We start from the raw sequence: 21,363 nt of genomic DNA, 5'->3' as shown, positions 1-21,363 counted from the left end.
CTCTGGCATCCAGGCCCCTACCTGTTTGGGGGTTCGCAGCAGCTCCTCAGCTGTGGCCACAGCCGTGACGGCCTTGCTGTTCTCTGTGCTGGGGTGAAGGGTGACAGACAGCCCAGCCACGAACTGGATGGCCAGGTCTGTCACCGAGACTTTGTCATCTAACACGGTTACTGTCTTCTCAGCCAGGATGGAGTCAGACAATGGGGACAGCACCTGGAGGACACAAGATAAATCCGTCACACCTGCTTCTGGATGTTGGAACCTTTCCCTCCATCCTAAACAGGGTCCAGAATACAGTGTGGAGGAGCCACACATCTACTTCACTATATACACCAGCCCGAACTGGGCCTCTGTGAGAATCAGATGAAGTCACCCCTCCCCGGAGACACTTCAGCTCTATCTTTTGGAAAATGGACATAAAAATGAAAATCCATTCTATCTTTTTTTTTAAAATTAATTAATTAATTTATTTATTTCTGGCTACGTTGGGTCTTTGTTGCTGCGTGTGGGCTTTCTCTAGTTGCAGCGAGCGGGGGCTACCTTTGTTGCGGAGCACAGGCTCTAGGCACGTGGGCCCAGTAGTTGTGGCTCGCGGGCTCTAGAGCGCAGGCTCAGTAGTTGTGTCGCACGGGCTTAGTTGCTTCACGGCACGTGGGATCTTCCCGGACCAGGGCTCGAACCCGTGTCCCCTACACCGGCAGGCACTTCTTAACCACAGCCCTCCGTTCTGTCTTTGAAAGGAAATGACCCTCCCCGTTTAGATGAGGCTCTCTTGTGTACCACACAACCTGGTCAACCGTACAGGACGATCCTGCTGCCTGGACCCGTGAAGAGTCGCACACAAGCTGACTCTGCACGGCCCAAATCCCATTCGAGGTGAATTACGGAATCAACTGGAGACCTGAATTATAAACTGCTTACTCCCCCTTCAGGCCCCCAGCACAACGTGTCCTCTACTGAAATACTACTTTCTGCCTCATCTCATAAACCACGTGTAGGACCTGAGATGTCTCAGGTGAAATGGTAGAAATGTATCTATCATTTCTACCCGGGGTGGTTGTGAAAGGATCCAGAATGACATTCCAGAAAGGTGGAGTCACACACACGACTATCTGTAAGACAGATAACCAGCAAGGACCTACTGTATAGCACAGGGAACTCTACTCGATACTCTGTGATAACCCATATGAGAAAAGAATCTGAAAAAGACTGGATATATGTATATGTAGAACTGAATCACTGTGCTGTACACCTGAAACTAACACAACATTGTAAATCAACTATACTTCAGTAAAATTAAAAAACAACCAACCAACCAAAAAGGTGGAGTCAGTAGGGTGGGACTTGATGGGTTGACTGAAAGGCCCTCATGCCCTGTCATCTGTTTTGAAATCCCACCATTCTACACATTTCCTTGAGCAAAAGAGGCAGCAGGATTTTTTTTTTTTTTTTTTTTGCGGTACGCAGGCCTCTCACTGTTGTGGCCTCTCCCGTCGTGAAGCACAGGCTCCAGACACGCAGGCTCAGCGGCCATGGCTCACGGGCCCAGCCGCTCTGCGGCACGTGGGATCTTCCCGGACCGGGGCACGAACCCACGTCCCCTGAGTCGGCAGGCAGTGGACTCAACCACTGCGCCACCAGGGAAGCCTGAGGCAGTAGGATTTTGAAGAGAGTTTGTCGAATGACTATATGACAGAATGACAGACTGACCTAAGGAAAGAAGGGAGGAAAGGAAGAAGGGACGCATCCTTCTTTGGTCGCTGGCAAGAGCAGTGCAGAGATGGGGGGAGGTTCTAAGAGGGTGTAGGAGGTGCGCATCTGGAGAGGGGGCACTGAGGGTGGAGGAGTAGAGTCAGGATGGGGCGGGTTGGGTGGTGGGAATGGAGCCCGCAGCAGTGGGGGGTCATGGCGGCACTAAGGGGTGTGGCCACCACCTTCTCAATTCTGTCTGGAAGGAGCCTGGGGCACAAAGAGCTGGTCCAGGCTCACCTTTCGGGGGCCCCAGGATGCCATCACCATGACAAGGAATTGGCCACGAGGACCCGCCCATCTAGTGAGCCTCCCCCGGGGCTGGGAACCACCTTCGGTGATGGGCGTGCAGAAGTTCCCAGCTCCGGCTTCCTACCTGGATGGTTGTCATGCCAACCTCCCTCCCGACCAGGATCCTGCTGTCCTGGAGAGTGGCCACATGGGGTTCGTCCAGCTTCATGAAGTCTGCAACCAGGTGGGTGATGTCGAACTGCCAGTCGGGACTGAGCAGATGGCTTGGCCGGCCCCAGGGGCTGGCGCCCTCAGACACAAAGTGAGCAAGGACCCGCACGGTGGCGTGCTGGTACTGCAGGGCGCAGCCTCGGCCCCGCCGCCCGTCCTCTTCTTCATCCTCGCTGTCTCGCGTGGGCCTGCCGGGAGAAGGGAAGAGGCTCTCAGGTCAGGTGATGGGATGCAAGGCGCTCTGGAGTCACGAGGCAGGCGCCTCCGTCAACCTACAAGAGACAGCATCCCGGGCAGGAGCCTCAGGACCATACAGGAGCACCAACTCTATCACCGGGCAGCACAAAGGGTGAAACACCTCTCTCTCTCTTTTGTTTAATAATGCAAAGAGGCAAGCTTTATTGTACTTGCCAAAGGAGGAAGGTAAGACTTAATTGAGAAGAAAATGTGAATATCTCTTTCCACTAAACAGCATGACCCAGAGGATTTCTCCACATCCTATCCCTCCCGATATACGCAACCCACAAAAAATCCCATCTCTCTTTTGAAGACATTTATTGACAAATAAAAGATAGAAGAACTAATATTTACTAAACGTACACTGTCCACAAAGTAGCAGAGAACCATGCATGGCTATTTACAACTTAATTTCAATGGAGAAAATGAAGCAAATCAAAACGCTAGATTTCTCAGTCTCTCCACAACCCCTTGTGCTAGTGGCTACCATGCTGGACATTGTGAGTCTAGAACATTCCACCACTGTAGAAAGGTCTATTGGGCAGGGTGGTATGATGCTCTTGAGATGTGTCCATCCTAAGCTCTGCACGGATGGACTCTTTGAATCTCATAACACCGTGGGGCAAAACTTTAATTATTCTTATGTCCAGATGAGGAAACTGAGGCGGAGAGATTGGGTGGCTGGCCCAAACTCACAAAGCAAGAAAGTAGCCGAGCTTGGATTTGAACCCAGCACGTGTCAGTTCTGCCTTCTTCAGGGACACGGAACGAACCCAAATCTTGGCCACTCGTGACCACTGAATGGTCTGAAGTCTTGGCTGGAGTCATGGCTGTCCTCCCCGGCAGGACAAATGCCTTCAAGTTTACCCTGTAGAAATGGATTCACCATTTCACAGTTCCGCTTATCCATCCTGAGACGGACTCCAGTTGCCCCTTAAAAATCAAGACCCTGGCGCCTGGGAGACTGTCGGGAAAACAGTGCTGGTGGTTTAAGATGGGAGATTCCATACAGGAAACCGGAATTCAGCAACAACTCTTATTTAGCTAAACTGAGGGCCACAGAGCTGAGAAAACAAGACCCCAAACTCCTACATGAGACAATCCAGAGTCAGAATACATTAGAGGCTTTTGTTTCGGTTTAAGAGGAGACAGCAACCCCATGGTCCAGTATAAATGCAAGTAGACTTTACCCAATATTTTGATACGCATAGAGCTTTTCAAGTTTATGGATATTCATCCAGCACAGAAAAAGGATTCACCGTTTTGCTTAGAGAAAATAAACCCAAACTTAAATTCCCTGGGGGTGGTGGGCCTAGAAAATCTTGTTACTTCTGTGGCTTCATTCTGGAGGGGCCACTTGCAGGAGACAGTTTACTAGGAGCCTGTGTAGACTGCAAGTGACTGGATCTCGTGCTGACCCAGCCACTCAGCAGCCTTCCTGCCTGGCTGGGTTACCCTGGGCCTTGGTTTCCCCAGAGGGCTGTTGTTAGGCTGTAGGCATGTATGCGTTGCATCATGTCATCACCATGGTAACAGCATCACCTAGTCTGCACTGGGCCCTGCACTGGCTCCTTTAGCGTTAAGGTCAGTATCCACAGCCGTTGCCGTCACAGCTCTGATGCATCTCCCCGTCCCGGGCTTACCTCTTAGTGGCCACGATGGGGACCCTCCAGCCTTTAATCTGGCTTAGCTCCGTGTCAGAGACGTCGATCTGCAGGGGCAGCCGGGGCACCCACACGGTGACGTGCAGGGGGGCGCTCAGGTGCTGGTATGTGAAGTTCACCACCGTGTCCACCTTGCCTTTCATCTCTTTGCCATTGACAAAGACGTAGTCGCAGCGGTCGGACACCTGCCAAGACAGAGAGGGGATGGAGGAGGAGAATTTCCTGGGGCCCTGGAGACCACCCTTCTGCCATTTGTCCTTTTCTCTAGCAAAGAACGCATGCTTGATCTAGGTTCCCCTCAATGCAGAGCCTGAGACAAGGATTCAGTGCGGTTGGTTTACTTGGGAGGTGACCCCAGGGAAGGGGGACCAGGGAGCAGACTGAGGGAATCAGAGAAATAAGAAGAGTTGGTAGAAAGGTACATCTTTGCATCTGCTGCTGTGACCATCAGGCTCCGTTTTTCTGGGCCTCATGGAAAGCATACAGAATCGTCCACCTGCAGTATGAGAGGCAGGAATATTATCTACCAGCTCCTCTCCTGTGTCTCTTTGAGTGAGGGCTGCTGTGTGAGTTAACTTCCCCACACTTTTAGGCTGAGATACGGGCCCTGGGATGGAAGGCAGAGCAGATTCACCAAGTGAACTTGAACCTGCACAGAACTGCAGCTGGGACTGAACTCTGGGTGGACCCGGGGAATGTGATTTGGGCAGCAGAGGTGTCTGTTCTCCTGGCCGATGTCTGCTCAGAAGATGAGCCACACCCACGTCCCGCCCCATCCAGCCTCCCAGGATCTGAAGGGCTTGTACCGCCTTTCTCTCTAGCAGGGCTCTTCCAGTCCCTACACTCTCTGCTCCAATCACACGCAGCTCTGATGGCTCCCCATCAGGAGAACGCTCAGGCCTTCGCACTCGTAGTTCCCTTTCCCTGGGAACACCCTTCCCTCCCTGTTTGCAGCACCTCCCCTGAGGCCCTAGGATTGTTTGTGTATCTGTACTGTTCATCCAGTGAATGGCAGAATCTCATTAGTGATGACCAACTTATGTTTCCTTCCCCTGAATTTCCTCCTTTCACTGTTCCCATTTCTAGAAGATCATGGACTCAGGAAAGAGACAAGACAGAGCACAAAGGAAAACAAACACAGAGACACATAAAATAAAAGTCTTCAAGCATCTAGATTTTGTGTTCCAATGCCTAAACCCTCAGGAAGATGCATCTATTTACAGCCCCACGGATGTTGTCCTGTGGCAAAGAAACAGCTGGAGGATGCCTGTGCCCCTTGGCAGGAGGCTGCTAGGAGCAGGGTGCACAGCGGTGGGACCACATCAGAGGTAACCCGTGTGGACTCTGAATGATAATGGGTGTGCCCTAGGAACCGTGAACAGAATCCTTGAGGACTAGAAGCCCCCTCCCCAAGGCCTTGATAGGAGTTAAATCTCCTAGAAATCAGCCTCCGATGATGTTTCGTTGCCATCATGAACTGAAAACTGAAACGAGAAATCAAGTTGGGTTATAGAGAAACATGACCCATCCTGCACAGTCAAGTTTATGGGATGGGATTTACACTAGCCCCATGTGTAAATTCACATTTTCAACTGCAAAACTGTAAAATCCTCGAAGGCAATAAGTACATGTTTTTCTTCTTCGATCTCTTGGTTCCTCACACCAGCTGCTCATGAAGTGGGAGCTCAGCAAAGTGGATACTGAACGGATGAATGGATGGATACATGAATGGATGGATAAATGGACGGGCGGATGGATGGATGCATGGACAGATAAATGGATGAGTGGATGGATAGATGGATGAATGGGTGGCTGGATGGATGGATGGATGGATGGATGGACGACAGCTGGATGGATGCCTGAACATGGCCCTTTATTCATGGAGTACTTGCTTCAAGACAACCAAACAAAGATCTTGGGGCGAAGGAGATATGGTGAAAGACTGAGATGGAGCCAAGAGCAGTGGAAACACAAGAAGTTAATTTGAAAACTTCCAGAAAGCTCTAGAGCAGTGTTTCCTAACCTTTTAGGAGTCATGAACTCCTTTGAGAGTACACATGAAGCTAATTCTTGCCCTAGAAATGCATACAGACACAGTTTTGTGTAGCATTTCAGAGTTAATGAAGTCACACACGGACTCTTCACCCAGCATTACCACACTCAGCTGTAATTGCCAATTTGCTTATGTATCTCCCGTCCAGGTTATAGACACTGAAAGGAGCAGCATTTCCTTCAGGGGTGTCCATGGCCCCGGTTAAATAACATCCAACGCTGAGCAATGAACTCTTGTGATCGCGCTCTCTTTCCCCAGCTTCTAGGAACTATGGATGGGTACCCTGGGCCCAATTTTCATCTTCAGCTCGCATTTGTGTTTGGAGCGGCAGGTGGAGAGCGCCGGGCTGGGCGAATTTCCTCCATCTGCTGGGGACAGTGGCAGGGGGCGGGTGGGAGGGGAACACATGGATGGATCTTCTCACTCACGGTCAATAGTGGTTTAAAAATGTGTACGTACTGATTAAGAGTGGAAACCAATTTTCTTCCCTGTCCCAGGTTTGTCATTAGCATGTAAACACTGTCCTGGATCCGGGCAGGCATTAGCATAATAGCCAAGCAAGAGTTATATCAGTAATCACTTCTTTAATCAATGTTGTAATTTACAGACCGTTGACTTTCCTCATTTATTACCTTTCTGAGCTCTGGTGGGAAGGAACCTGGCTGCTCCAGAATACATAAATAATTAAGGGAACGCCGAGGGTATGAAGCGGCGGGCATGATAGAGCCATTGTCACTGTTATTCCTGAAGGTGCTATAAATGTCTGGGCAAGTCTCAGGACGCGTCCATCATTTCCTAAGCGGCTACAGCAGCGGGAACCATGGTGTCACGAAGCGAGCCTGCTCACCTGCAGAAAAGGAACCCGAAGCCCCTACGAGAATCTTTCCAGCCCCTTGCCTCCATTTCTGGGAATCTTTTTTCTCTCTCATTGTGGGGGGGCTTCTACCCACTGAGAAAACTGCTTGCTGGCCCCTTGCTCGCTCTGACACTCAAGCTCTCCCTTCTGAACGCATGGTGGCTGTGGAACCAGCCCTGATGTCTGCTTTTAAGGACTGGGAGGGGCTAGGGTAGGTTCCGGTTGAGCGACCTACGGTCAGCTGACACCTTCTGTTGTCGCTCAGGCCTTGGCAACTTCCTGAGGACATTGCCTACTTCCTAGGGGAGAAGCTGGGGACCGCTTTCCGTGAAGAAAGCAAAAGGCATCTGTTGGTCAGCCATCGACATCCAATGCGATTTTTGTCTTGATGCCCTCGGCATCAAGAGGGTTCTCAAATTGGACGAGCATCAGAGGGGGCTTGTCAAGTGTCCACAGACTGTTGGGCTCACTCCTAAAGTCTCAGGTTGAGCAGGTCTGCGGCGGGGGGGGGGTGGGGGGGGGCGGGGGCGATATTTGCACTTCTAACGAGTTCCTGGGAGACGCTGATGCTTCAGGTCTGGGGACCACAATTAGAGACTCACTCCTTGAAATAATGCAATTGCCCCTTCTTCTGTGGCAGCTTAAATATCCTGTCTTAGCCCTCTGGGGCTGCAATAACAGAATACCCAGAGACGGGGCCGGGGGCTTAAACCACAGAGATTTATTTCCCACAGTCTGGAGGCTGGGAAGTCCAATATGAAGGCGCCGGCACAGTCTGTGTCTGGTGAGGGCCCATTCCTGGCTCCTAGATGGCTGTCTTCTCTCTGTGTCCTCACTTGGTGGAAGGGGTGAGGGAGCCCTCTGGAGCCTCTTATAAACGCACTAATTTATTCATGAAAGCTCCGCCCTCGTGGCCTAATCACCTCCCTAAACCCCTGCCTCCGACCATCACACTGGGGTTTAAAATCTCAACATAGGTATTGGGGGGGCGTCACACAAACATTCAGTCCATATATACTCCTTTCATTCCTGTAATCACTTAGCTCTGATGCTTTAAATACCGTCTCTGTGCTAATAACTCCCCACATCCGACCTCCAGATAAAAAGTGCTTATTCAACAACTCTACTTGGCTCTCTAATTAGCATTTCCAACTTAATATGCTCAGAAATCTAACTCTAATAGGTTTTGCCTCTTCGGAGACTAGGGGTTGAGAATAGAAGTTAAGTTCAAATACAGAAAAACGATTTACATTTCTTGTACACCTGAGTGTGTGTACCTGCTCGGTTAACATAAACTATCAAATGCTCTTACACTGTCCTGATGCCTGCTTTTACACCTGTCATGTGCCTTCCCCATCGTTCTCACCCTCGGTCCTTTCCGGAGCTCTGGACAGCCATCAGGATCCCATTTTAGAGATGAGAAAACTGAGGCTCACTGAGGTTGCAGCTTGCCCAAGGTGGAGAAGAGGGGTGAAGAACAGAACCAGTTTATGACAGGCCGTGCAGGATTTGATCAGACTGTTTCAGTCGTGTTGTCTTAATGGATCATATCCTGAGATTGTGGCCTTGGAAATCGCCCTTCCTGCCATGTGAGTCTTGGGGTCTTTTCCATTCCTATGGGCTGGGGGACCAGGGAAAGGGGCCCCGAGAGAGGCCCCTGGCCGCTGACTCTGACGTGGACCAGCTCAGGTCCTTTCCGCCAGTTGCCCTGGCCCTCGCCCTCTTGGCCCATTCCCAAAGCAGCCCACGCAGACAGGCCGGAACATTGCACATCTCGTCAGGGAACAGACAGTACATGCTACCTGGAACTTAGGAGAGTTTAACAGAGGGACTCTTTACAAAGGTGTGGGTAGGGTTGAAGGAAACCAGCAAGAGACGGCAAAGTCCAGCAGAGATAGAGGTCGGGGTAGTGCATTGAATAGCCTTCTCCAAAATCCATGCTCATCTAGGACCTCTGAGTAGGACCTGATTTGGAAATAGGGTCTCTGCAGATGTAATTAGCTAAGATGAGGTGATACCAGCCTAGGGTGGGCCCTTAAAGGGCTGGTGTGTGTGCCCAGCTTGGGCACTGTCCCTGCTCGAGAGGCCTGCCCACCTTGGCAGAAAACGCAGCCAATGTCAACTCACAACCGTGCTGCAAGGGGCCCAGAGGAATAAAACAGACCGACCTCAGTTTCCCCACGCTCCAGTACCTGGGGGTGCCTCCCCCTGCCTCCAGCCTCGTGGGAACCCTAAGGATGCCTGGGATGTAACCTACAAAGGTTAGCCTCCCAGAGCAGGGTGGGAGAAGGGCAGAGGGGTCTGGAGGGACAAACAGCATATCCAACACAGAGACCTCTTCTCTAACATCTCCCATCTTCTTTTTTTTGTGGTGGGGAGCAACTGCGAGGCGTGGGATCTCAGTTCCCCGACCAAGGATCAAACCAGCGCCCCCTGCATTGGAAGCTTGGAGTCTTAGCCACTGGACCGCCAGGGAAGTCCCCCATTTCCCAGCTTCCTAATCTGGGACTAATGTTTAAAAATTTGTGTGAATTGTGGCCCCCTCTTTTTTTTTTTTTTTTTTTTTTTTTTTTTGTGGTACGCAGGCCTCTCACTGTTGTGGCCTCTCCCGTTGCGGAGCACAGGCTCCGGACGCGCAGGCTCAGCGGCCACGGCCCAGCTGCTCCGCGGCATGTGGGATCTTCCCGGACCGGGGCACGAACCCATGTCCCCTGCATCGGCAGGAGGACTCTCAACCACTGCGCCACCAGGGAAGCCCTATTTCTGTTTTGTATATAAGTTCCTTTGTTGTTAGTGTATAGAAAAGCAACAGATTTCTGTGCATTAATTTTGTATCCTGCAACCTCACTGAATCCATTGATGAGCTCCCGTAGTTTTCCGGTAGTGTCTTTAGAGTTTTCTAGGAACAGTATCGTGCCATCTGCAAACAGTGACAGTTTTACTTCTTTTCCAATTCGGATTCCTTTTTTTTTTTTTTTTTTTCAGGAAGAGCTATTTTAATTTTCTATTAAACATTCTTCCAAAAACATGATTTTACTCCATATCTTACCGAGTTATTAGAAATAACATTAGCATTAGAAAAACTAGGAAGGTAAAAGTAGGGAAAACACATCATATGCCAAAGTCTGATATGAAATTTACCTTAAAAAAAAAAGGAATAAAAAGTAATATTCCTTTAAGTTGAATTAAAGAAAAAAAAACTAGGAAGGTAAATTAAATGTGGCTAAACTAAACATATAAAAAAGGAAAATTATAACAAAGGAAGGAGAGCTTTATAAATTTAATTAAATTAATACGAGATTATAATTTGAAAACTGTGCATCTCAAAGCGAACTTTGTTCAATTATTTTTAACAACAGTGTTTTATGATTCTAATACATTGATATTTTTTCAAGAAGGAAACTCACTTAAAAAATATTTTTGTTTTAAAAAATAGGCCTGCGTTCAGCTATAGATTTTTTTCTCCCAAGCCTTGATCGTATTTCTTTGATTTGGGAAGAAAATACCGTTTTGATGGCATGAAATGCAAAACCTTAGTTTTTTTTTTTTAAAAAACATCCCAGTACAGAACTTAAAAAAGTATCAGTGGAAAAGAGACTAAGGTGATTAAGTGCACAACACAAATTACTGGCCAGCTACTGGTGTCCTGTTTCTTCCCTAGTTCTCCCAAGGAAAACTTGAATTGAATCTTCAGCAGAATACTTCTCAAATATACTTTATAAGTAAAATAAGGGCTTTTGTTTACATAGTTTGGAGATTTTGCTATTCCTAATTTTATTCTAAAACTCAATTTTACCCCAAACCATAATTACCATAATAACTTCATAATGCAATTCAGCAAAGCAGTACTACACCATCAGGTCCTATTCACCCAGAGCTTAGGAAAACCAGGATCGGTCACACCCCTTTAAAAACAAATCTCATGCTATTTGCCAAGGTGTAGCTTCAATCAAAGTTCTGACAATGAAGGATATGGATATATATCTATACATCTCATCTTGATTTTCAAAGGTAGGCAACGGGAGTTCCTCGCAGCTTAGCTTCGCCTGGCTGAAGCTGACGATTTTGTAACTTCGTAGCCAGACCCATGTTGCCAGTGATTTTCAATTTGCCTTGAAAGAAGGACGACTGAGGATTCATTCTACCGGTCATCAAAGCCGGTAAGTCCGAGTCAGCCACTGTAATTCTGCAGTCGGCCTTCTTATCTGAGTTAGGGAGCACCGGTCCTTTGCCATTCTTCACGTCCACCGCCCAGGTGGCTTCTTTGCCTCCAGGGCCATCCTTCACCTTGAAGGCAAAAATTCCACCGATTTTCTTCACAAACTGCCCTCCTTCCTCTTCAAGCTTCTTCTCAATCTCTTTAAAGACTAGATTTGCCTTAAATCCATCAACTGCAGAGTCGGTTGGAGCAGCCTCAATTTGATGAGTTCTAAAAGAACTGGCAGCTTCAGGAAAATCCATCTTGTACAGCGTGACAACTATAGCTCCCCCGATGCTTAAATTCTGCGGTAGAGCTGGATTCCTTTTATTTCTTTTTCTTCTCTGATTGCTGTGCCTAGGACTCCCAAAACCATGTTGAATAAAAGTGGCAAGAGTGGGGCTTCCCTGGTGGCGCAGTGGTTGAGAGTCTGCCTGCCGATGCCGGGGACACGGGTTCGTGCCCCGGTCCGGGAAGATCCTACATGCCGCAGAGCGGCTGGGCCCGTGGGCCATGGCCGCTGAGCCTGCGCGTCCGGAGCCTGTGCTCCGCAACGGGAGAGGCCGCAACGGTGAGAGGCCTGCGTACCGTTAAAAAAAAAAAAAAAAAAAAAAAAAAGTGGTGAGAGTGGACATCCCTGTCTTGTTTCCTTTAGGTCTTTAATCTAATGATTCTCAACTGGGACCACTGCGTCCTCCAGGGGACACTGGACAATCTTCGGAGATCTTTTTGGTTGTCACAACCAGGGAAGGAGGTTGTCACAATTTGAAGATGGGCAACTGGCATCTAAGGGCAGAGGCAAAGGGTGCTTGCTCAACACCTACGCTATCCTACAGGACAGCCCCACAGATAGAGTCAGTCGACAGTGCCGCGGTCGGGAAAGGTCTGTAAATCCTCAGAGATCCTTTCGCAGACATTTTTATGTAAAATGGCAACTCTTCCAAGACACCTGACCCTCTTCTTTGCTTTATTTTTCGCTATCACTTATTGCCATCTCATACACTATACATTTTACCTATTTAGTTTGGTTTTTATTTGTCTTCCCTCGCCAGAACATAAAGTCCTAGGATGACAGGGATTTTTGTCTGTTTTGTTCACTTTTGTAACCCCTAGTGCCTGAAATGGCCCCTGGCACATAACAGGTGCTCATGAAACATATGTTGAAAAATGAATGAATGAATGAATGAATCAGAGCTTGTGGGTCACATTTGACCTGTGTGGTGTTTTTAAAATAGCAAATTAGTTACCAGCATTGGAAAACCATTGCATTCAATTTTGTTAGCAGCCTGAACCCTGAAAGCATTTGAGTTTTCTACCGTGATGTCTTTGCTGGTCTCATAGACCAGACTGGGGAGTCTGTGGGGGCGCTGCTGGGAGGGACAGCGGGCTGCAACTGTCCTCAGAGGTATTGAAAGCCAGCCTCAAAGGTGCCCATACCCCGCAGCAGGCTCCCTCCCCTTCTGTCCTGCCTTCTCCCATCTTTCCCCATCTCTCCACCCGTGATAGCTAACTGCCCAAATGTATTTACTTATTTTGCTATTATTCTCTTAATTTTAACTTTTGTACAATGTCCCCCCTGGCAGTATGCCAAGTGTGAACCCTCCGCCCACCAAGAGCCAGGCTGAGTATTCCTCGCTGGGGCAGGCTGCAGACCGTGCCCCGGGAGACTGTCTGGCAGACTATTTCTTCACGCAAACTACTGGTGAACAACAGGAGGTTCTCTCAATGGAGAATTAAATGGCCAGAAACCATTTCAACATCCCCAGAGCAGAGTGTTGCCAAGGCAACCAGGGCATGTGCCCTTGGCGGGGGAAAAGGCGCTCAGGTACCTGGCTCCCCACTTCCTCCCTCAGGGGACACTCAGGGTTGCTCCTCCCACGTTGCACCTGACACTCACCCACCCACCGCTCACAAGTGGGAACATACACGAGGAGATGGACTCTCAGTGGTGACTGCATGTTTTATAACAGCGACCAATGTTCTCTGAGGGCTTGCGGTAAAGCAGGAGCCATTCTAAGAGGTAACGTGAATGGATCATTCACTGAATCCTCACCATGAACATATGACAGGGCTACATTTTAAAAATCACATCCATATTTCAAATGAGGAAGCAAAAGACAGAGAGGTGATGTAACTTGCCCGAGGTCACACAGCTGGTGGTCTGTGAGTCAGAACTTAAACACCATCGACCCCAGAGCTCTGCTCTTAACCATGGTGCCCACTGGTTCGGTGCTAATTGAGTTGTTGGCTTTGATTCTTATCCCTTTTCTTCTATGGTGGGAGAATGACTCTATTTCCTATTGATGGCAAACTGGGCCACGTGACTAGCTGTGGCCAAGAGAATGCAGAGAAAGGTGACGACCGACCTCTCTCCAAGCTCAGACTCAAGAGCTGTTGTGTATTTCTGCCAGCCCTTGTGAACTTTGCCACCAGAGGAACTTAAAGTAGCTGAGATCTCTCAGCCCAGCCCTGGAATGAGGCACCCGGACAGATCATAGCCCGACCTGCAGGGACGGGGGGGTCCACCCCAGCCAGGCCCACAGACCACCAGACGACCCGCAAACGCGTAAGCAAGAGGACATGGTCATCGCCTTCAACAACTGAATGTTGGGGTCACTTGTTACACAGCAGAGCTGACCGAGTTATTCTGCTAAGAGCTGGGGTGAAGAGGACGCTGCCTATACCTCTCAGGAGGTCTTATATTCCCTCTCCTGTCCTCCCCACTCCATTCCCCCTTTATCCTACCTCCTTTCTCTCCTCCTTAGGCAGTGGGGAGGACACGGCAGGGCTGGGAGGAAAGCAGGACTGGAAGAGCCCTGCTCCCAGGTTCAGGAAAGGCCCGCGGTTTCGGGAATTCTCCGAGTCGAAGCTTCTCATCCAGGAGCGGTGACTTCCGCCTGGCCCCAGCTTTGGGCTGGGAGAATGCTTTCCTTTCTCTGTGTCCTGTTCTCCCAAAGAACTTCTGGCTTATGTAGCATCTCACCCACAATTTGCACTCCCCCCCTCAGCTGCCAGAGAGCAAGTTTTACGTTTGCAGGAGATCTGTTGCCATTTCACTACTAAAGTGTCTGACAGCTACTTTTCGGACATCTCTGGAAAAGGAAAAAGGTAGGGAGAGCAGGCTAAGCAGTATTTCTGAGATGATGTCTCTGCTTTGCTCCTCCTTGCTTCCTGCCTCTCACAGATGGCCAAAGAGAAATCTGTTCTGTGATAAATCACACTTTATCCAGCTGACAATGCAAAACGCTGCCAGGACTTGGAGATGCCGAGTGGTTCTCAGCTCAGGGCTCTGGTCCACCCGGGAGCTGGTGACGCTCCCGGTCAGATGCGGGGGTCTGGCCCATGAGGGTCAACTGGACAGCAGGACCCTCGCCAGGGTGGTCAGGCCCAGAGGAAAGCGGATTTCCTCGCTGGAGGCTCCACATGTGTGGCCAGGCTTGCATTTGAGTCGTGGCTGACCCCTCACTATACCTCATCTAGCAAACGAGGATTCCTTCTTTCTATAAATACTTCCTGCATTGCTATTATGCCCCAGGCGTTTTTCTAAGCACCGGAGATGCAGACGTGAGTGATTAGGAGACTTCGTTAAGGAAGTTCCATTTTGGGGAGTGTGGGGATAGATGCTAACAGGTCAACAATAAGGCAAATGTGGGCAATAAATGCCATGAGAAAAATAAAATAAGGGAACAAGCAGGGGAAGTGATGTCTAGACAGATCCTACTATCAGGAAGGCGGCGGCCCTGAGATATTTGGGGGGAAGAAATTTCCAGGAAGATGTCCTTATCTAGTATTTATTAAGCGCCTGCTGTATGCCAGACTCTGTGCTAAGAGGACATAGGAACTGACTCCTTTTGTCTTCACTAAACCATTTTACGGGGGCGGTGGCGGTGGGGGGGAACTGAGGCCCAGAGAGGTTGGCTAACTTGTCCAAGCTCACACAGCCAGTTGGATTGGACTTGGATCTGAAAGCAGTTCTCTAGCTCCAGAAACGTTCCCTTTAAAAAAAACTTTGCCAATTTAATTGGTGGAAAGTTATTTCAGTTCTTTCATTTTGGAATTAAAAAGAAAGTTCTTGAGGTCTGTGATCAAGCCTTCTTTCTCTCTGTGGCTTCTTGCAATTCCCAGATACTAATAGACAAGAAACTTATTAAACTGTCTTTCTCTCCTTCTCTTTTTAAAAGTTTGTCTCATATAATTATGCCCAATACCTTGTAGGAGATCAGGGCCTCATCTGCATCACCTCGGCACATACTGCTAAAAGGAAAATTAGACGCAACGTAGTTTTTTGGAAGAAAAAAAATCTTTCTTTGATTTTTTAGAAACACCTTTACTGAGATATCTTTGACATATCAAAGTGTATCTATTAAAGATGCGCAACTTGATGTTTTGATATATGTATCTACTGTGAAAAGATCGCCACAATCCAGCTAAACAACTTACCCATCTCCTGACACAGTTACCATTGTCTGTGTGTTTAGGTATTGAGAAGATTTAAATTAGAATCTATTCCCTTCGCAAATTTCAAGCGTCCAGTACAGTAAGCCCTGATCCTTTACTGCTCTCTTATACTATGCAAAGACCCTAACGTAGGCATATTTTGACCTGCTGTAGAAGCAGAAGGAAGGTTGGCAGATACAAGGTCAGAGAAGCCGGCTGGGGTGTGTCGGGCGGGGAGCGAAAAGCACCCCAGATTTGCTCTTACAGGAGAATTACATTGGAAAACCCGCAAATACAGGAATTAGCCCAGTGCCTGGTGCACACCAGGCAGAGAGGGAATCTCTGGAGGGCTGGGCAAGTGGAACATATTAGCCCCTAGAAGTGTATAGACAAGGGGCTTTGATTTTTTTCTGTCTTGAAGAGGAGAATGGGGTAGAAGCTTCTAGAATGACAGCCTTAAACAGCTCTGCTCCTCCTGCGTGTGCACAGCTCTCTCCGGCTTGTGCCCTGGACCACCCGGCTGCACCATCAAGCCTGGCTTTCTCCCTAAAGATGTCACTTGAGATCCTAACGTCCTGGGACCCAGGACACAAGGTCTGGAGCTGTCCTGCTGAGGGGACTAGGTGCCTCACAGCTTCTCTTTGAAACTCCAGCCTCGTAAGAGCTTCCCCACAAGACGGAAGCCTTATTTCAAAAGCAGCAGCCCCCACCTGAACACTGGAGTGAGGAGGCAAAAGGCTTAATTACAGAGGAAACCAGGCAGCAAGGATGGGAATGATCCAGCTACGTGGGTCAATATGGGAGTTTGGGGAGGGATGTCGCTGGAGCCCCAGGATGAGAACTGCTGGCCATGACCACACCTGTCTTCCCTCAGAGCTCAGGGGATCTGATGCAGCTGGAAGGCTAATGAGTTTGGGTTTTGGAGTAAGTCTGTTACATTGTTACATGTCAGGTATTTTCTCCTCTTCATTTTCCTTTTCTGATTTGGAATCACACACTAAGGTGTCAATTTGTCAATTTCCTTGTCAATTATCCTAGTGCTTTTTGCTGAGTAATTTGTCATTTTATTATTTTTTATTGGATTACAGTTGCTTTACAGTGTGGTGTTAGTTTCCACGCAGTGAAGTGACTCAGCCACACGCATACACACATCCCCTCCCTCTTGGACCGCCCTTGGCCCATCACAGGACCCCTCTCCTCCAGGGGGAGCTCAGGGCAGAGACTTGCTGGGAGATCTCAGGCTCTTCCACTTCTTCTCATCCTTTGCCTCCATCAGAGTAAGTCACTGCTTTGGCAATGTCACCAAGGGAAACCTGCTCCTGGCTGGGGCAGGAGTAGGGCTCTTCTCTAACCTGGGCCAAGTTAAGAAATGGAAGAAAGGCCCTGGGACAGGGGGACAGGGACAGGGTGGGTAGTAAAGAGCAAGGCCCTGGGGTGGGAAGGGAGAAGCCTCCACTCCAGGCACCCAGTCCTTTTCCCTGTGGCCCCAGCCCTAGTTGCATTTGGGGATCCTCTCCTCCCTCACATTAGTCCAGAGTTTTGGATGAATCTCGGCCTCCAGTCTCCAAAGCAGGGTCATGTGATGACGATCTAAGCCAATCAGAGCTTCACATCTCTCCGGTCACAGTGGTTGGCTCAGGGGTGAGCACGTGACTTAAGCTGGTACAACTGGAGGGAATCTCAGGAATTTTCCAGGTGAGACTAGACAAAAGGTACTTGCTCTTTTCTGCCGGAATGCTCCATGGAAAGAGATGGTTTTGTAGCCGCCTGTGGCCACCTTGGGACAGTACGACTCGTCTGAGATGTCAGTGAGCACAGAGGATACTGAACCGAGAGAAAGAGAGCCAGAAATAAAATACTGATTGATAACTCCATGTGAGCTCCTGGATGCAGCCATTCCTGAAGCCAGAACTGCTTACTGTACAGAAACAGAAACCAAAAACAACGCTCCCTTTTTCGCCTAATTCAGTTTGAGGCACGTTGTCTCTTAACCAAAATCATGCTCTCAGATAGAAGAGGCAAGAGCTCTGCTACACCAGCCCAGACCCACCTGTATGCCTCCTCCCCATCAGTGTCTCAGCAAGGAGGACGAGTGGAGACAGGTAAGAAGGCACAGCTGTCACTAGGCTGACACTGCTTGGTGACTTTTAATCCTCTGAGAGCTCGTGGAAAGGAGAGTGAGAGTGAACGGGGAGTAACGCAACTAAATTCCAGCTCAGATACAGTGCAGAGGTGTTATTTTTGCTCCCCCACACCCGCTCATCTTACCTCCGGTTACAGCGTTTAGGTGTTTTGAGGGGAATCTCCCTAGATGCTCATGCTTCAATGGTCTTGACTTCAGCTACACAGCGGGGTGCGCTCATAACATCACACTGCCCCTGGCCACGGGGATTGGTCCAGGAACGGTCACACGACACTGTCTAGCCCAGTAACAGGAAGTCCAAGGATTTCTGATGGAGTGAAAGTACCATCTCATTGCTGGGAAGCTGTGGACGTAAGGCCTCTGGGGACCACATATAGAGACTCAAAGGCAGAGCTTAGAGGGGCAGAGAAATTGATTTCTGAATCCACCCATGCCCTAGACATTTAAATAATAAGACAGTTTCTCCCCTTACTTATTAAGCCAATTTGAGAGTCTTAATCGTTCAATAACCACATCATCCTTGATAAAGATATGATGAACCATCGGGAGGTTGGCATATGATACCGCCTGAGACCAAATCCTTGTTCTCAGATGGATTTCAGGTGAGAGGTCACAGCAGGGCAGAAATGTTAATATCTGGCAGGAGGAAAAGCTAGCACAGGAGGAGAACTGTTTTCCAGATCGAAATCTGTCCCAAGGCCAACCAGATACGCGATTCCAGGCTGGACTTCTCTACCCTGTGCTACATGGAGCTGGCCAGAAACCTTTCTTCAATGCAAGAGCCATCCACGCCCAGCTGCAGGATCCCCGGGGCTTCAAAACCTCTGTTCTCAGTTAAACAAATCCAGATGGACTTCCCTTGGCTCAAGTAAAGTCTGACTCGTAAGTAAACGGTCTTATCTTTTGCAAAAGTCTTTTATTAGAGCACAGTATTCTTGGGAGCTTAAGACAGAGGGTCATAACAACCTGCTCTTTCTTGACCAGTCCCAAGCATTAATGCGTGACTTAGTTCCTACCAGTTGCAGGCTCTGGGTCTTTGCTTCCCAAAGAACGTCTGTGATGATGGAAATGTCCTACACCTGTGCATCCAATGCCCTACCTGTGCGCTGTCCAACATGGTAGCCATGAGCCACCTGTGTGGCCAGTCTCACCCTCTCTCTGAGGGTGACAACCACAAGTGTCTCCAAACATTGCCAAATGTCCCCTGGCAGACATACGATCACCCCAGGGAAAGAACACTGGCTCTAGGTCTACCTGGATAGTAAGAAGAGCTAACCAAATGCATCGACCTACATGCTTTACTTTTACAACTATGTCAAAACTCGCAACAATCTTACGAGGTTGGTATGAGTATTACCCATTTTGCAGATGAATAAACTGAGGCTTGAAGAACTTGTCTGTGGCAGAGTGCAAGCTCTTAGACACGCTATTTCAACTGCTGGCGCTACAAGGAACTTTCCTGGAAGGAACTTCCTTGCTTTACACTGGAGACCCCCAGCCCAGAACTGGGGCACAACTGGGCAGTGTCACTCAGCCTTAGCCTGATGCCCGGGACTCCTTTGCTGTCCTTGGCTTTCTTTCATTCTTAGAACCAAATGGCTCTCGAAGATAAAGACCTTTTGGCTTTTCTTCCAGAGCCTGTCTGATATGAGAAGCAAAAACGAGCAGCTCTCTTCCCTCCTTGGGAAAGAATTTGCCCATTTTCCTACTGGGCGAGGGAGTGCTACTTACAGCGGGAATCAATCTCAGGGACTCTTTTAAAACTTCAGGCTCTTATGAAAGAACCTGGCTCTCTCAAGGACTCAGAGCTGTGGAATCAATAGTAAATTCAGCAGGGAGGAAGCTTTGTGCTGAGGGGAGCCATTGCACAGGGAAGAATGTCTGTTGCTTACGTGAGGTTGCTTTCCACGTACCAGAACTCCTTTGGTCAGCAGGGGAAGCAGGGCCCCGTGGTTGCCCATATACATTATTTTTAGCTCTGCACCGGAATCCATTAGCTGGAACTGTGCCCTGGAGGTCAGACAGCCCTGCACTGGAAATTCAATAAAGGAGCTTTCTTTGATGGTATTTTAAATCTCAGCATTCCCACCCTGTCAGGGGGGAGTGCCTAGCCTCCGTGGCCTCAGAAGCTTTGGGGAAAGCACAGGCAGGGCTGCAGGCCAGGGTAGGAGCCACCCAGGAAGTACAGGGTGGGGTACCCTAGTGTCAACCTGGTTAGGATGGGGGGCTGGAGAGAGCACTGGGAAAATCAGGGATACACAGTCATAGCAGGCATCGACAGTCGTTATTTTCCCTGCCACCAACTGGCCCAAACACCTCCTCCTTGGAGACCTATCCAGCGTCACCCTTTACGCCCAGGCCACGCCCTAGCACAGCACCTGTCGCATTTCCTTTGCGGTCCTCGTCACCACCTGTAATACGCTTATCTGTTATTGTCTGTTCCCTCCATGCCAGGCTCCATGAGGGCAGGGGACATGTCCTATTTGTTGTCACGTCCCCAATACTGGCATGGTACCTAGAGAAAGGCCAATACATCTCTGTTGAATGAATCGTTAGGTGGTTATGGAACACAGTGTACGTTGTCGAATCTAAGACACCATCACTTCGTGGAACGCAAGTGAGAAAACCTCTGCCAACGAATCTGTGCTGTGCCATCGGCCGCATGGCTCAGCTATGTTTCAAGCATGTCCAAGTGTGGATGAATGTGTAGAGTAAGGACTCTGCGATGGTGGTTACTTGGATGTTGCAAGTGCTTTTGTCCTTGTTATGTGTCTTCCCTCCTCGTACTATTCCTGGGCTTCCGTTGGGCACGTCACTGCCCTTCTCTGGGCCGTTGCTTTTTCATTCCTTGAACGTCAATCAACGCAGACGCTGATGTTCGCAGGTCTCTCCACTCACACGTCATTACTCCTATTGACCTAAACACCGAACACGCTGCAAACCACACCCCTCTTCACTTGCGGCTCCTTCACGCCCCACACTGACGGAGCCTCATTTCCCAAATGCCCACCAGTCGGGGATATTCATGAAGCATCGCAAGGGGAGAGGAGAGAAAAGGCAGAAGTGTGTACCTCGTCTCTGCAAAACAAACCAGGACAGAAAAACCCTCTGTGTGTGTGTTTATATATAAACAGACACACACACACACGTCTTGATGTGTCTGTGTTTATGATCACATGAGCACGGAGAAAGGCACAGAAGGAGATCAGGTAGGTAATTAACACTGATTACCTGAGGGCTGGAAAGGTGTGCTGTAGCGTGTGTGTGTGTGTGTGTGTGTGTGTGTGTGTATCTATAGATCTGCCAATTTAATTAAAAAAATTTGTTCCCTTTATTTTTAATTGAAGTATAGTTGATTTACGATGTTGTGTTAGTTTCAGGTGTACAGCAAAGTGATTCAATTATACATGTATATACAGATCTCTTCTTTTTCAGATTAATTTCCATTATAGGTTACTACACGATATTGAATATAGTTCCCTGTGCTGTACAGTAGGTCCTTGTCGTTTATCAAGTTTATATATAGTAGTGTGTATCTGTTAATCCCAAACTCCTAATTTATCC

At 48.8% G+C, this 21,363-nt stretch overlaps 1 protein-coding gene and 1 pseudogene across 1 annotated transcript in view; both read right to left on the bottom strand.

Moving 5' to 3' along the window:
* The window catches only part of TMEM132C (transmembrane protein 132C), a 291,179-nt gene that overhangs the window by 6,953 nt on the left and 262,863 nt on the right, over positions 1-21,363 (bottom strand). The window contains exons 6-8 of the mRNA XM_065889544.1: positions 4,092-4,297; positions 2,126-2,399; positions 22-213 (exon numbers count right to left, since the gene is read on the bottom strand). Of these exons, the coding sequence (XP_065745616.1) occupies positions 22-213; positions 2,126-2,399; positions 4,092-4,297 (672 nt within the window). The remainder of the gene's footprint in view (positions 1-21; positions 214-2,125; positions 2,400-4,091; positions 4,298-21,363) is intronic.
* LOC136133158 (sterol carrier protein 2 pseudogene) lies at positions 11,027-11,518 on the bottom strand (annotated as a pseudogene).

This window comes from Phocoena phocoena, chromosome 13 (genome assembly GCF_963924675.1).
Source record: "Phocoena phocoena chromosome 13, mPhoPho1.1, whole genome shotgun sequence".
NCBI lineage: Eukaryota > Metazoa > Chordata > Mammalia > Artiodactyla > Phocoenidae > Phocoena > Phocoena phocoena.
Note: the sequence above shows the minus strand (reverse complement) of the source record. Positions and strands in the feature narration are given on the sequence as shown.